Here is a 13,812-nt window from a genome sequence, read left to right on the forward strand (position 1 = left end):
TTCTCGTGTTGCCACCCTCCGGACCTCTTGAAAAGGACCTCCAGGCCTTTTCAGGTGATATTCGAATATGGATGCATAAAGTTTAATATTTATGGGCTTGGATCTCAATTTAGTCTTCCACAAGCTCAAGGGTTCTTTTTACCCATGGAAGACTCTTGAATTTTGCAGCTCCTTCCACTGTTCCAGAGGCTGCCACAGTCCAAGGGAACAGATTTTTGTAGGGTTTGAAGGCTTGCAGTGGGAAAGAAGAATTGGTGAGAGTCACCTCTCTCTTCCCATCTGGCAGTGGAAGGAAAGTCAGGAGCCAGGTCATTTTATTACATTTATTCATTCTTATAAGCTTATTCCACTCTTAAGACTCTAGGACAGAGCTTTCCCAACTGTGTTGTGACATGTTAGTGTGTCGGCTGCAGCATGTAGGTGTGTCGCTGGAAAGGGGTTAGTTTACCTCCAGTTTGCCAGTAAAACTGAATTACTGTGTTGTGAAAAGTATGTCACAACATACATGTCTAAAAAGTATGTCACCAACATGAAAAGTTTGGAAAGCTCTGCTCTAGGAGGTTGCAAGAGATTTGGCTGAAATATTTGATAACTCCATCACGGTTAACCAATTTTTCTTAATTTGTGTTGATAAGTTTAAGGGGAAATCATTTTTCTTGGAAACTGTATTCAATCACTCCAACAGATATTGTAGAGGGTTTTTTTTTGTTTTTAGATGAAGAGATATGAAGCGAACTGCAATTTTTGCTGTTCTCATCTGCTCTAGCAAATCTTAGACATTCTTGTCTTATGGACCACGATTCTGGCTTGCTTCCTCCTTGCGGACCACCACATTTTCTTATGTTATGGCTCCCATATGAAAGGCTAATTAAAACCCAGTTTCTTCTACACTCTGACACAGATGTACTGATCATGTAGGGTAAAGAGAAAGAGGATCAGCTGCTATATAGCAGATAGACATTGGTATGGTGGTGCTTTAAAGACCTAAGACCCATTCAGTGCTGTGGCAGAAGAGAAGTTGTAATTCTACATCAGTTGATACATTTGCCTTCATCAACAGTGGCTCTGACAGCCGACATTCATACCCAGGCGCATAGCAAGGGAGGGACGTAGGGGGTGGCCCGCCCCTAGCTCCACTCTGGTGGGGGCAGCGTGCGGGGGCAGAGCCCCCGGCCCCTGGCCCGCCCCACGCCTCCTCCGCCCAAGCAGGAAGAAGCAGAGCGTGTAAGCGGCTGCCGCTTTCTTTCCGTGCAGGGAGAAGGGAGGAGGGAGCCGCGAAAGCCCCGTGCGTCCCTTCTCCCTGCATGGAAAGAAAGCGGCAGCCGCTTGCTTGCACATGTGTAAGCGGCTGCCACTTTCTTTCCGTGCAGGGAGAAGGGAACCCCGATAGCTGCCGTTTTCTTTCTGTGCAGGGAGAAAGGACGCATGGGGCTACTGTGCCTCCCTCCTCCCTTCTCCCTACATGGAAAGGTTTGTCGCGGGGGTGTCCATAGCGCACATGTGTACCCGGGGGTGCCTTCGGGTTTCCCGCCCCGGGTGGCCAAGCGGCTCCGTTCGCCACTGTACATGCCTACATACATAGACAAACATACACGTACCACTCTTCTTGGATGGATGACACAGCCTCAGGTCATCACAGGTGCGGGCTGGGTGTTTCTTAGATCCATCAGGGCTCCGCATTGTTTCGATCTGACTACTCAGCGACTTCAGCGTGGCATGGACTCCCGGGTCTGTTTTATTGTTGTCATCTGGGGCAGCTTCGTCTTCTGTGAATTCTGGCAGTGGATCGTGCATCATATCATCATAGTGTCCCATGATGTCCCCAAGTGCAGCAGTGAGATGGCCTGGGGGGCCCGGGGGACCTGGGGGGCCCGGATCACCTGGTGGACCCTACAAGTAAAAGTAGTGAGAGAGACCAGACTCAGGGTAGCATTCATTCATTCATTCATTCAGCAAGCATTCTAGCTAAGTTGCTAAACAACACCTAGGTGTGTTGATCTCACATGCCCAACTGCAATGGATTTGCGAGGTGCAGTAATGAAGGAGGGGGTGATTGCATTGTTCCAGCAAGAAAATGCTCCAGTTACAGCTGAGCAACAACTGGACAAATACTTTGACACAGGATGATGGTCTGAAAACTGTCTAATCCTATGCAACGTGGCCATGCTGCCTGGGGCGATGGAAGTTGTATCCCCAAACGCCTAGAGAACAGCAGGTTGGGAAAGACTGCTATGCAATGTGCAGTGAACACTTACCTGGGAATAAGTCCCATTAAACTCAAAGAGGCTTCCTTGATCAGGCATGTAGAAGATTGTGCTGTCAATTAATGAACTCACTTTCCTGCCATAAGCACTTGAAGCAGTTTGTAACAAATCGATCTAATTTCATCTGGTGCTAATCAATCTAATTTCAACACAGTGCTGTTAAACACTGTTGAAATCGATCAAATTTCTTTTTTCCGTTTTCACAGTACAAATTCTACAAACACCCTCCATATCTCCTCAGAATCATTTCTCCTGCATATTCCCCACCTTACCTTAATGACACATGTTAATTTATCATTAATAGCTATATCCCACAAAAATCGATCTCATTTCAACACAGCGCATACCCCCCCCCCCCCGCTAATCTCTTCCTTTGGAAATTAAGTAGAGAGTCGCTTGCCCTCCAAAGCGACAAAATTCCCAGTAATAAAATTACTACCAATAGCTGTCTTACTTTTTGCACCACTAGTGGGGTAAATGCTGTACAAAACCCTAAACTGATACAGCCCCAAGCCGCTGCCACCCCCCCCCTAAATTTTCCATTATTTACCTCAGGTCCTGCTTCTCCTAAAGTTCCTCTTACACCTGGAGGTCCAACTGGCCCATGTGGTCCAGGATTTCCTTCTTTACCTGAAGGCCCAACGGGACCTGGAGGACCCTGAATTGGGAAGGAATTTGCACATTAATCACTCACTTCAGCTGAAGAGTTATACTTCTGGCTTTTCGTCCGTCTTATACACCCCAACTTTATACTGTATACAGCATTAATGCCTCGCACCGAATGTAACTGATCTGTAGAAAGGACTCCACAACCTGAAAATGGAGGTACTGTACATACTCCTGTAACCCAAGAAAATCTTTAATAAAAACTATTTTTTAAAAAAGTATCTCTGCACTCAGCTATACAGCTGCAAATAAAACATTTTAAGTGTGTTTTAACTTCAATATACAATGTGACACTAGATGGCAACGGCGAGCCTTATGGAAAATTCAATGCATTCTTTTAAAATGCTCTTTTTTTATATAAAAAAAAGCATTTTCAGAATGTTTTTAATGTATATGTGTAGATTCCACCTGTATTTTAAGGCAGATATACAGAGCTAAGGCACTGTTTAATTTGGCCTTGCATCTACTTTTTATTCTCCACTTCTTAAGTTTCATGTTGCATCATAATATATGGTTATTTTTGTTGCTAAAAAGTGTCATGTTGAAAGCTGCCCTGGGAACTTTTTGTTATAGGGCAGCCTACAAATGCTATAAGTAAATAAATAACACCTAACCTGGCATCTAAGCAGGTAGGGCATGAATAACTGAGGACAGAATCTGTCCCAGCTACCTGTGCTTTGTTCATATGCAAAAAATAATAAATGGAATTGTGTTTGCAAGGAACAGGGAGGCAGTGTAAGTGATACAAGGAAGTAATGGGAAAACATTGTAAAGAGTGAACTGGGAAACTAAAGGTCATTAAAGAAGTACAAATTAGCACACAGTACACACCATTTGCTCTGTGAATTCCATTCATCTTTGTACACAAGAAATTCCAAACATTTCCATAACCTTAAGGGACAGAACCTTGTTATTTGGGATTGAAAGTTGAGTCCTCTGCAAGCTAACTTTTTTTTTCCTTTTTGACAAATCCAAGATTATATTTGGAAAAGAATAAGACAAATAGCCTCAAGCAATAACCTTGCTTAACGAAAGTACGTTGTAATCCCCATGCAAAGTTCATTTACTTTGAAATCAACAAAACACCATCTGCACAACAGCAAACTTTCAACAGGGGGGAAAACGTCTAATTGTTTCCATATTGTTTTTCAAATCTGGTGTACTCACTCTAGGGCCAAATGGACCTGGAATCCCAGAACTGCCTTGTTCACCAATAGGACCCTGCAGGGAATAAATATGGTTGAGGCATTATTTAAAATAAACAGTATGATAGTGTTGTGAGTTTGCGTGTTCAGCTGTGTGCCAAACTCCTCTAATCCCTGGATCCCGCAAGTGTTAGAATTTAATCAAGGCTTAATTCTTGGAATAGCCAGGTTAGCCTCCTGGTGAGGTGATAGCCTGGGTGATTTCCTTAAGTGGGAATTAAGGGGTTAAGACAGTAAATGGGTGGCGCCCCCTCCCTCAACAGACTGAGAGAGCTGGGGATACAGTGATGTGACTGGGAAGGAAAGCAGCAAGCCAGAGAGAGAGTCAGAAAAATATTTGAGAGCAACTGACGAGCTGGAATGTGTCCAGAAGAGGGCAACCAAAATGGTCAAAGGCCTGGAAACAATGCCTTATGAGGAACGGCTTATGGAGCTGGGTATGTTTAGCCTGGAGAAGAGAAGGTTAAGGGGTGATATGATAGCCATGTTCAAATATATAAAAGGATGTCATATAGAGGAGGGAGAAAGGTTGTTTTCTGCTGCTCCAGAGAAGCGGACACGGAGCAATGGATTCAAGCTACAAGAAAGAAGATTCCACCTAAACATTAGGAAGAACTTCCTGACAGTAAGAGCTGTTCGGCAGTGGAATTTGCTACCAAGGAGTGTGGTGGAGTCTCCTTCTTTGGAGGTCTTTAAGCAGAGGCTTGACAGGCATATGTCAAGAATGCTTTGATGGTGTTTCCTGCTTGGCAGGAGGTTGGACTGGATAGCCCTTGTGGTCTCTTCCAACTCTATGATTCTATGATTTGATTTCTGTTTGAAACCTGTGGCTATGGGAGAAAAAAAGACCCTTTGGGGGTGTTAATGCTGTGAACCCCTCCATCATAGGCTCAGGTTTTATATGTAAGTAAATAAAGCATATATAATATCACCACAGTCTCTGCTGTGCCTCATTCCCAAAGGAAACACAAGCCCTGGGTTTGGGACTTTCGTTTTCACTTGCTTTTAAAAAAGTGAATGGTTATTTCGTTATAATCCGCCCTTGGGACCTTATGGAAAAGAGTAAGAAATATTGGGTTTTCTCCAACTCAGTTATACTCAGAGTAGGCACACTGAAAAGAATGGGTTTAAGTTAGTCATGTGCACAGATTTCAGTGGGTCTACTCTTTGTTTGACTGACATTGGATACAGTCCCAAATGAATAAATAATCAACACAATTTATCATAAGAGGATGCAAAAGCAAAATTATCTGAAAAATGTTGCCTGTTGTGTTATATGCCCAAGCTTGCACATAGTCACTCATCTACTTGCCTGTGGCAAGAGCTTTCCAGGCAACTCAGAAGTAGAAAAGGAAGAGGAGGAGGAGGAGGAGGAGGAGGAGGAGGAGGAGGAGGAGGAGGAGGAGGAGGAGGAGGAGGAGGAGGAGGAGGAAGAAGAAGAAGAAGAAGAAGAAGAAGAAGAAGAAGAAGAAGAAGAAGAAGAAGAAGAAGAAGAAGAAGAAGAAGAAGAAGAATTTGATGGGGGGATTTGTAAACTAGAAGGGACTTGGTACTCATCTCTTTCAAGTTCTCGATATGGCAAAAGATTTGCATTTTGGGGTTGAGGGCAGGTAGATAAAGGGGGGGGGGAAGTGTTAGTACATTTTATTTTCAAGACACACAGAGGACCCTTTGGAGTGTGGGAATTCTGAAAAGCAAACAGAGCACACTGCCTACAAGAGGCTCCCTATTAACTGCAGTGAGGAAGGGGGAAACCCTTCTATCAAAAGTAATAGGAAGAGCATGCACAGTTGCTCCATATATACAGTGGTACGCAAGTTCCAGATCCGAGATCATAGACAACAATGGAATCTTTGAATAAAAGTAAAGGGAAAAAAACCCTGATAAAGACTCACAGGAGGTCCAGGGAGACCTTGAAGACCAGTGAAGCCTCGGTGACCCTTCTGTCCCCTGTCCCCTCTATCTCCGTTGTCCCCTTTGTCACCACGAGGACCTTGGGGACCCTAAAAGTAGGAAGGAGGCAAAGTTAAGCATAATTCATGGATTTTAACTTCAAGGGTATTGCATGAGGCTTAACACTGATCTGACGATCTATAGTTACAACACCCCATCTAACTCCCCCTTTGGAGGTAGGGTGTCTCTGAATATCCTGCTTCTGGGTTTTCCATGGGCACCTGGTTGAACTCAGTGTGCTATTGGCCTGATCAAGCAAGCTTTTCTTCTATCCTTACATTTAACAGGGACACTGACCACGTGCTTAAATATCTCCCAGCAATGCAAAAGGTGTACAGTTAGATTATTCCCAAAATAAGTAAGAAAATTCTCCTAGAGCAATGATGCCATAGTTGCAATGTTTTCTTTCCCCCTCTCTTGCAAGTTTGCATCATCATCATCATCATCATCATCATAACAACAACAACAACCTTACAGAATGGCCTTTTGCTCTCTTTATTAAGAAACAAAGATAATTTCTAGCTTCTGGTTAATTCTGTTAGCTCAGAACTTTGAAGGGAAGTACATTTAAGAATATCTGTCTGCTGGCTGCACTAGTCAAATGGTGGGAGCATCTGAAAAGAATGATTTTGTTATTGATTCAGCTTCTATAAGCTTGAGTTATATTCAACTAATAAATACAAGTAGAAACCCTGCGTGTACTTGCTGAACTCACTTTTAATCTACAGTACAGTCGTACCTTGGATCTCAAACACCTTGGCTCCCGAACAAATGAAACCCGAAAGTGAGTGTTCCGGTTTTCGGAAGCCGAACGTCCGACACGGCTTCCATGGCTTCAGATTGGCTACAGGACCTTCCTGCAGCCAATCAGAAGCTGCACTTTGGTTTCTGAAAGTTTTAGAAGTCGAACGGACTTCCCGCAATGGATTCCGTTCGACTTCCAAGGTAAGACTGTAAAGGCATGTGGCGTTATCAAGGCAGATCCCAAATTGGTTGAACGGCGATTCGGTTCATGAGTAAATTTAGATTAATTTAAAATATTGCAATGGGTTACTTGCATTAAGTTGTTTGAACAAAAATGCAATGCTATCCCTTTATTTGTTTTTTAATAGCTGATTTGAAACTGGCAGTAATTTTGGAAAACAGCCAGAAAGAAATGCAATGGTCTGGTATTTTTTCTGCCCTAAATTTAACTCATTTACAGTTAAAAGTACTCATGTAGGACATACAGGCAAACCTCGTTTTCCAGCACGGCCAGAAGGGCCCATTGGACCTCGAGAGCCCTACAGGGAAATGAAAAGTGATTTCATTAGTTTATTCATGATTGATGCCATTATTTTATCAACTTTATTACCATGTTTATAGTTCTTTTACATAGTATCTCTATGGTCACCAATGACACTTCATAACAGCAGGCACTATCTGAGAAACTTCAATAGCAAGCCTACCCACCAAGAGAGAACTACAAGAATCAACTGTCTCCTCCATGCATGACCTTAGCCTCACAAGTGACTCCATTCTAATATAAAACTTGCCTGGGGAGAAGGGTGGGTGGGGCTAGGGGTTCGACTGGTTTATAAGTGCTCAGTTCTGGGCTGCTGCATTGCCAACCAGGAAATTACAGGCACATACTGTCTTGAAAAACAATGGAGTGCACCTCTGGGGGTGAAGTCAAACTGCTCTGTTAGCAGCACCCAAGTGACCTCTCTAGGACACAAACCTGGGCAGTGTGCAAGGCGGACCTGGGATGCTAAGATGACAGCCTCACTGATGTGGCCCAAAGGAAAGCAGAGCGATACATTTGGCACCAGTTTGGCTGCAGGAGTTGCTGGAAGGAGGCGTACAAGGCTCCACCCAACCATCTTTGGGAGTCCACTCCAGATTTGTGCAGGGTTTACTCCTCAGCCTTTTCTTCTCCTGAAGATGTCTCACAAGGCAGTGGATATGGATTTTTCCTTGGGGCTTACTCCTAAAGTCTTTCTCACAAATGAGTACAGCCACAAGGCAGCAGAAGTTTAGGATCAGTGTTATCCTTCTCCTAAAGTCAACCTTCCTAGGTTGACAAGCTCCATCTGCCCCTCACTTCCCTCTACAGCACATGCAGAAACCACTTTCATAGCCGCTGAAACCCACTGCTGGTCTCAATCCACTGGAGCCTGTCTTCACATGCAGCGGACGTCCCTAACTCATCGAGGGTTTGAGACCCATCGGCTACCCTCACCTGGTTTAGCAGCCAGTTGAGGCCATTGACACACGATGACAGCCACAGGTGAGAACTGAGCACAGGGTGGGGAGCAAGGGTGGAGAAACCACATACAAAGACAAAAGGAAATGCCCATACTTACTGCTTCACCCCTTAGTCCTGCATCCCCTGGAGACCCAACTGGCCCTGGAGTGCCTGGAGAACCCACAGAACCAGGAACGCCTGCAGGTCCAGGTTCGCCACGGTCACCCTGCAAGAAAAATTACAAATAATACACATAGATCACACACACGCACACAACACACACAGTGGAACCTCGTGTTATGGATGGGATCCATTCCAGAGGCCTGTCTATAACTGTGCATGCACGCGGTGCAATTTAGCACTTCTGCGCATGTGTGAGTGGCAAAACGCAGAAGTAACTCTCTCTCTCTCTCTCTCTCTATATATATATATACACAATATATAACACAAATTCATTCTCTGAGTGACAATCCTTATGCACACAAGGCACAGGTATTAGCAGGAAGACCAAAATAATTTTAGGGAGCAATTCTAAGCAGGGAAGAGGGAATCCCCAAACCGCCCAGCGAATAATTTGCCCATTCAATAGCCATAGAATGGTGAGTGTCTGTCTGGTGGGTGGGGGAATTGAAAACCAGGAGGAAAGAGGAGTGTAATGGAGTATCCTGGAAATGGACATTGCTGATTGGTTGGAAATCTGAACAAGATCATTTCACACTGCAACATCTTGTTGCATGCTCTTGCACGAATTGAATCAGCACTGAAACAACCAGCATGGAGAGAGAGAGAGAGAGAGAGAGAGAGAGAGGGAGAAGATGGAGTAGAGTCATTCTCCTCACTCCTAGTAGAAAATCTGCTTCTTAAACTGACATCTCATAGCCACATGGACAATATCAACAGTTCATCCATGCAGAAAAGTTGCTCGGCCACAAATATGAGCTATGGGGTTATCTTAATAATGAGATGTGCCAGCTATATTTGGCATGGTTTGTATGTAAATATGGCATGCGGAAGTGCCACCACTAACCTTTGGCAGTCCTGATACAACAAATAAAATCTACTGGCAGCTTTTATACTCAAGTGAGGCCAATGGTTTTGTGGTGACTTGTAGCTTCTAAAACATTGGGGACGATATACTGGCCCTAACTGAAACTATGGTTAAGTTTGTTTTCTTGACTATACACTTTCTTATTTGAAGCTCTTGAGCTTTGAAACTGGCTTCTCTTGCAGCAATTCAGAGTTCGGATTGTGATTTAACCCAAAGACATAGAAGACACAAAAATTTACAGCACAGCTCCATATAATATTGTGTACTAATCCTACCCTTTCTCCAACAGCTCCATCTCGTCCTGGGGTACCATCATTGCCAGCAGGCCCCTACATCAAAAAACAAAGCCAGGTGTTAACAGTGGCACTGATTATGTCTTAAACAGTGCGGTGTGCATGGGACTTCCCTTGAACACAGTTTGGAAACTGCAACTGAGGTCAGGGCTGTCTTAAGCATATGTGGCACCAGGGTGCAAAGACCTCCCCCCCCCCAGGTTGCCCAGTCCCGGGCGTGCAGGAGGGCGGAGCCAGCTGGCCGCCTAAGCGTCTCGGTTGCTTGGTCGCCCCTGAACTCACGGCGCCGAGCCGCCCGCAGGAGAAGAACCCGCCGCGGCGCTCCAACCGTCGGACGGGCTCTTTCCCAGACTCAGCTCTCGGGCCCCGGACTCTCGGACTGGCATCCCTGAGAGCCTGGTCCCCGGGTGCCTCACACCCCTAGTGCTATGGGTAAGACGGCCCTGACTGAAGTACAAAATTTGCAGGCAGATGCATACAAACTCAGCTGCAAGGTTTTGCGTTTTGAGAATACAGTGGTACCTCTACTTACGAATAACTCTACTTACGAATGTTTCTACTTACGAACGAAGCTCCATCCGCCATCTTGGATGCCGTTTAGATAGGATTTTTTCTACTACAAATTTTTGGATAGGGTTGCTTCGACTTACGAATTTTTTCTCCCAATGCATTCCTATGGCATTTGACTTACAAATTTTTTCGACTTACGAATGTGCATTCGGAACGCATTAAATTTGTAAGTAGAGGTACCACTGTATATTATCACTTCCCTCAAAACTTCCCTCAAAACACTTCCCAGCTACTGTCACGACCTCAAAAATGATGCAGCAACCAGATCATAATACTGAAACAAGGCCTTTCGATAATGTCTGGCAGTTTTAAAACAACTACGCAAGCTCTCTGTCCATTTCTTAATCCAAATCAAGCTGCCAAGCATAACTAGGGTACTAAATGGCTTGGGTATTCCTCAGTTCCCCTACTCTCAAAATTTAGGTAGTTGAAGATCTCTGAAAGATTGTGTCCCCTCAACCTTGGAGCCTTCATTCCAGGGAGGCATGTCTGCCACCGAGCCCAAGGGTTTTCCATCACCAGGCAAAAGCCTTTACATTTGTGCAGGCCTTTAAGCTATTGTATTTTTACAACCATCTTGCCCCAGACGGTTGTTCTGCTGCTCTGCTTTTACCTTGATATTTTTAGGTATTACTGTTGTTTCAAATTATGCACCACTTGGCCTGAGGGGCTTTCAGTTAATTAAATTGTAAACATAAGCTTCTGTGAATTGGGACGTTTAATCAATGCAATTACTTACTATGTCATACATTTACAGTGGGTTTTTTTCCCCTCAAGAAAAATAGGTACCAGAACTCACCATGAAGTTGTAAATTTGCCGGGTGACTTGGGGCAGCCCTGAACAGATGCCAGCGTAACAATAGAGGTGCTAAAAACTAGAACAAGCCGACACCCTAGCTGGTTTTGGGGGGTTGCCCATGGTTCTGGTGTAGGTTAAATAAATGTGCCTCCGCCTGCCTTTTTCTCTTAGATTCATGTGGGTGGCTAGGGCAGCTCGGAAGGGCCCTCGCGCAAATGTACATGTATGAGCTTGACTGGAAAGCTTAAAGCCCACCACTGCTAGACGGGAGACAAATTGAAGAAAAGGAAATGAGAATTGTCTCCGCCCCATAGCTTGACCAATCATGGCTAGGAGCAAGGTAGAGTCATAGATCTGAAAAAGGTGTTCACACATGTTGGCAAGCTTCCATTTAAAATTGAATTGTTTGTTTCGGGCTTCTCAGAAGTACATAAAGGCAAGAAGCAGGTGAGGGGAGCGGCAGCCTGTAATGGCGGCTACCTGAGAGGTGCTGGAACATATGCCCCAGCTGCCCAGGGTGGGTGCACTCCTGAGGGAGGCATGGCATGGAGGGTGCCCTCCCAGGCATGGGATAGCCGCTGAAGTGCCTGGAGTGGTGCACACACCCTGCAGCCGGGGGCAAAGTGAGCCACCCACGGGGCGGAGCTTCGGCATGCTGCCCGCCCGCAACTCCCAAGCCTCCCCCGAGCTGTCAAAACGAAGGTGAAAGGGGGAGATGCCACAGGCAAAGTGTCGCAGCTCCCCTCCCTTACCCTGGTGGCTCGGGGTAGGCTTGGGAGTCGCGAGCGGGCGGCGCACCAAATTTCACCCCCCCTCAGGGCGGCGCACCCAGGGCGGTCTGCCCCACCCACCCCCACCCACCCACTTCCTACGCCCCTGCTCCAGGGTGCTCTGGCTGAAAAATAAGCACTCTACATATATTTCCAATACATTACTGTAGCCTAGAAAAAGCCACTTACTTCTGAACCTGCTTCACCCACCGGGCCATGGGTACCTGGAGGACCTAGTGGCCCAGAAGGACCTTTGTCTCCTGGTGGTCCTGTTGGGCCTTGTTTTCCTGGTGTGCCCTAGAATGAAAAGAAAGATCATGCCTGTGGTTAAGGCCACTGAAGACGCATGTTGTGAAACATGCAACTCTTCACATTGGGAGTAAATCTGAATGAGTATCGGTGCAGCATTAAGAATAACTACCACACGTGGCATTCAAATTTTTGAGTTGTTCTACCAAGCGACAAAACAGGGCGGGGGAAAACTAGCACAACCCAAATCTTACAGCCTATGGAGAAGAGACTAGGATCACATTTTGCTGATACTCACAGCAGGACCAGGTAGCCCAGGCATACCCCTTTCTCCACGTTGACCTGGCATACCCACAATGCCTCTCTGGCCAGTAGTTCCAGCAGGGCCCGGAGGACCATCAGGACCCTAGGAGGTAGAAGTGACAAGACAGGAGGGTTGCACTGCAGAATCTAAGTTGCGTATTTAACCCAAGTGTACAGCTGGAGTTTGTTTTAGGGATAAAGGGGGGAAAGTACTACCTGTACTATAAAGAGTACCAACTGGGAAAGAGGTCGGAACAAGATGCAAAAATGAAACACCGTAATGCCACTAGAAGGCCCCAGTTTTATATAAGGAAAGAACAGACATGGAAGTTTTCGATCCCATTGTCACGTGTGACTTGTGAGAAATAGTTTGAAGGTAATGTATACTGTAAAAATGGAATGGAATAATCAGCATTTCATTGATGGGTGTCTTTTGTACTTCCCCTTAGCTCATTCCCAAACAGACCGTGGCCATTTGGGTAAAGGCCACGGGAGAACGGACTATAAAAGTGGGGCTCAAAATAGGAGTGCTGATGTGTTGTGTGCAAGGCTTGGGAAGAATTCTATGTTGGCCAGGATGGGAAAGAAAAATGGGGGAAGCTGCAAGATTGGGGGGGGGAATTAGGGCTGATGAGGGGAAAGTGAGGTCATGAGAGAAGAATGGCAGCCATGGCACAGAAAGGCAGAAACTGATGTATCTTTGTGCCTCCTGGGGAATGAGATTTTTGTTTGCTTATAAAATCTTTCTTGCTGTTAATCTTGTTCAAGGAAGCCAAATGACTGGCTCTTTCAAGCAAAAACAAAACAAAACACATTTTGGAAAGGAAAGCTTTGTTATATCTATTGCAAATAGAAAACCCTCCCCAAGCACCGCTCCAAATTACAGGTTGTCCATCGTCTCCTGAGTCTCCTTTGTCTCCAGGACTGCCAGGTGGCCCTGCAGGACCTCGATCCCCTACTCGACCATGAGAGCCAGGATCTCCACGAAGACCGGGAGGACCTTCTTTGCCTGGTTCACCAAGAGGCCCAGCTGGGCCAGTAGCTCCCTAGAAACGAAAGTTTGGGTTAGAACTGAACGCAAAGGCAGGGAGCTAGGTGTTTTCCAGGCACTAACAAGCTTTTTTTAAAAAAAAGTGTGACTTTTTTCAAATTCTACATATCTGTCTCAATACTGAGCTGTCCCTTTTATTTCATGAACTGGGTAAGGAAATACAGCATATGCTTCCAACACATATAGCTTCTGACTTCACTTAAGGGTAGGACAACATGTCACCTCCAACTTCTCCTCCACACCCATGAGAGGCAGATGACCCCAAATCTAGACATTGGTAAAGCGGTCCAAATTAATTTGAGATGGTTTCTTGCATGAATAATACCTTACTCCAGTGCGGGTGGGGGGTTAAATTTAGACCATGTTGCAACCAATTTACAGTATATTATGATCTTGCCTCTAAGAAACTCAGAG

General features: G+C 45.3%; 1 protein-coding gene across 1 annotated transcript in view; it reads right to left on the bottom strand.

The window, feature by feature from the left end:
* The window catches only part of COL5A2 (collagen type V alpha 2 chain), a 186,812-nt gene that overhangs the window by 7,032 nt on the left and 165,968 nt on the right, over positions 1 to 13,812 (bottom strand). Inside the window, exons 42-51 of the mRNA XM_035135854.2 lie at positions 13,232 to 13,393; positions 12,343 to 12,450; positions 11,985 to 12,092; positions 9,639 to 9,692; positions 8,434 to 8,541; positions 7,318 to 7,371; positions 6,031 to 6,138; positions 4,098 to 4,151; positions 2,815 to 2,922; positions 1,599 to 1,890 (exon numbers count right to left, since the gene is read on the bottom strand). Coding sequence (XP_034991745.1) covers positions 1,599 to 1,890; positions 2,815 to 2,922; positions 4,098 to 4,151; positions 6,031 to 6,138; positions 7,318 to 7,371; positions 8,434 to 8,541; positions 9,639 to 9,692; positions 11,985 to 12,092; positions 12,343 to 12,450; positions 13,232 to 13,393 — 1,156 coding nt within the window. The remainder of the gene's footprint in view (positions 1 to 1,598; positions 1,891 to 2,814; positions 2,923 to 4,097; positions 4,152 to 6,030; positions 6,139 to 7,317; positions 7,372 to 8,433; positions 8,542 to 9,638; positions 9,693 to 11,984; positions 12,093 to 12,342; positions 12,451 to 13,231; positions 13,394 to 13,812) is intronic.

Source organism: Zootoca vivipara, chromosome 1 (assembly GCF_963506605.1).
Source record: "Zootoca vivipara chromosome 1, rZooViv1.1, whole genome shotgun sequence".
In the NCBI taxonomy this organism is placed as follows: domain Eukaryota; kingdom Metazoa; phylum Chordata; class Lepidosauria; order Squamata; family Lacertidae; genus Zootoca; species Zootoca vivipara.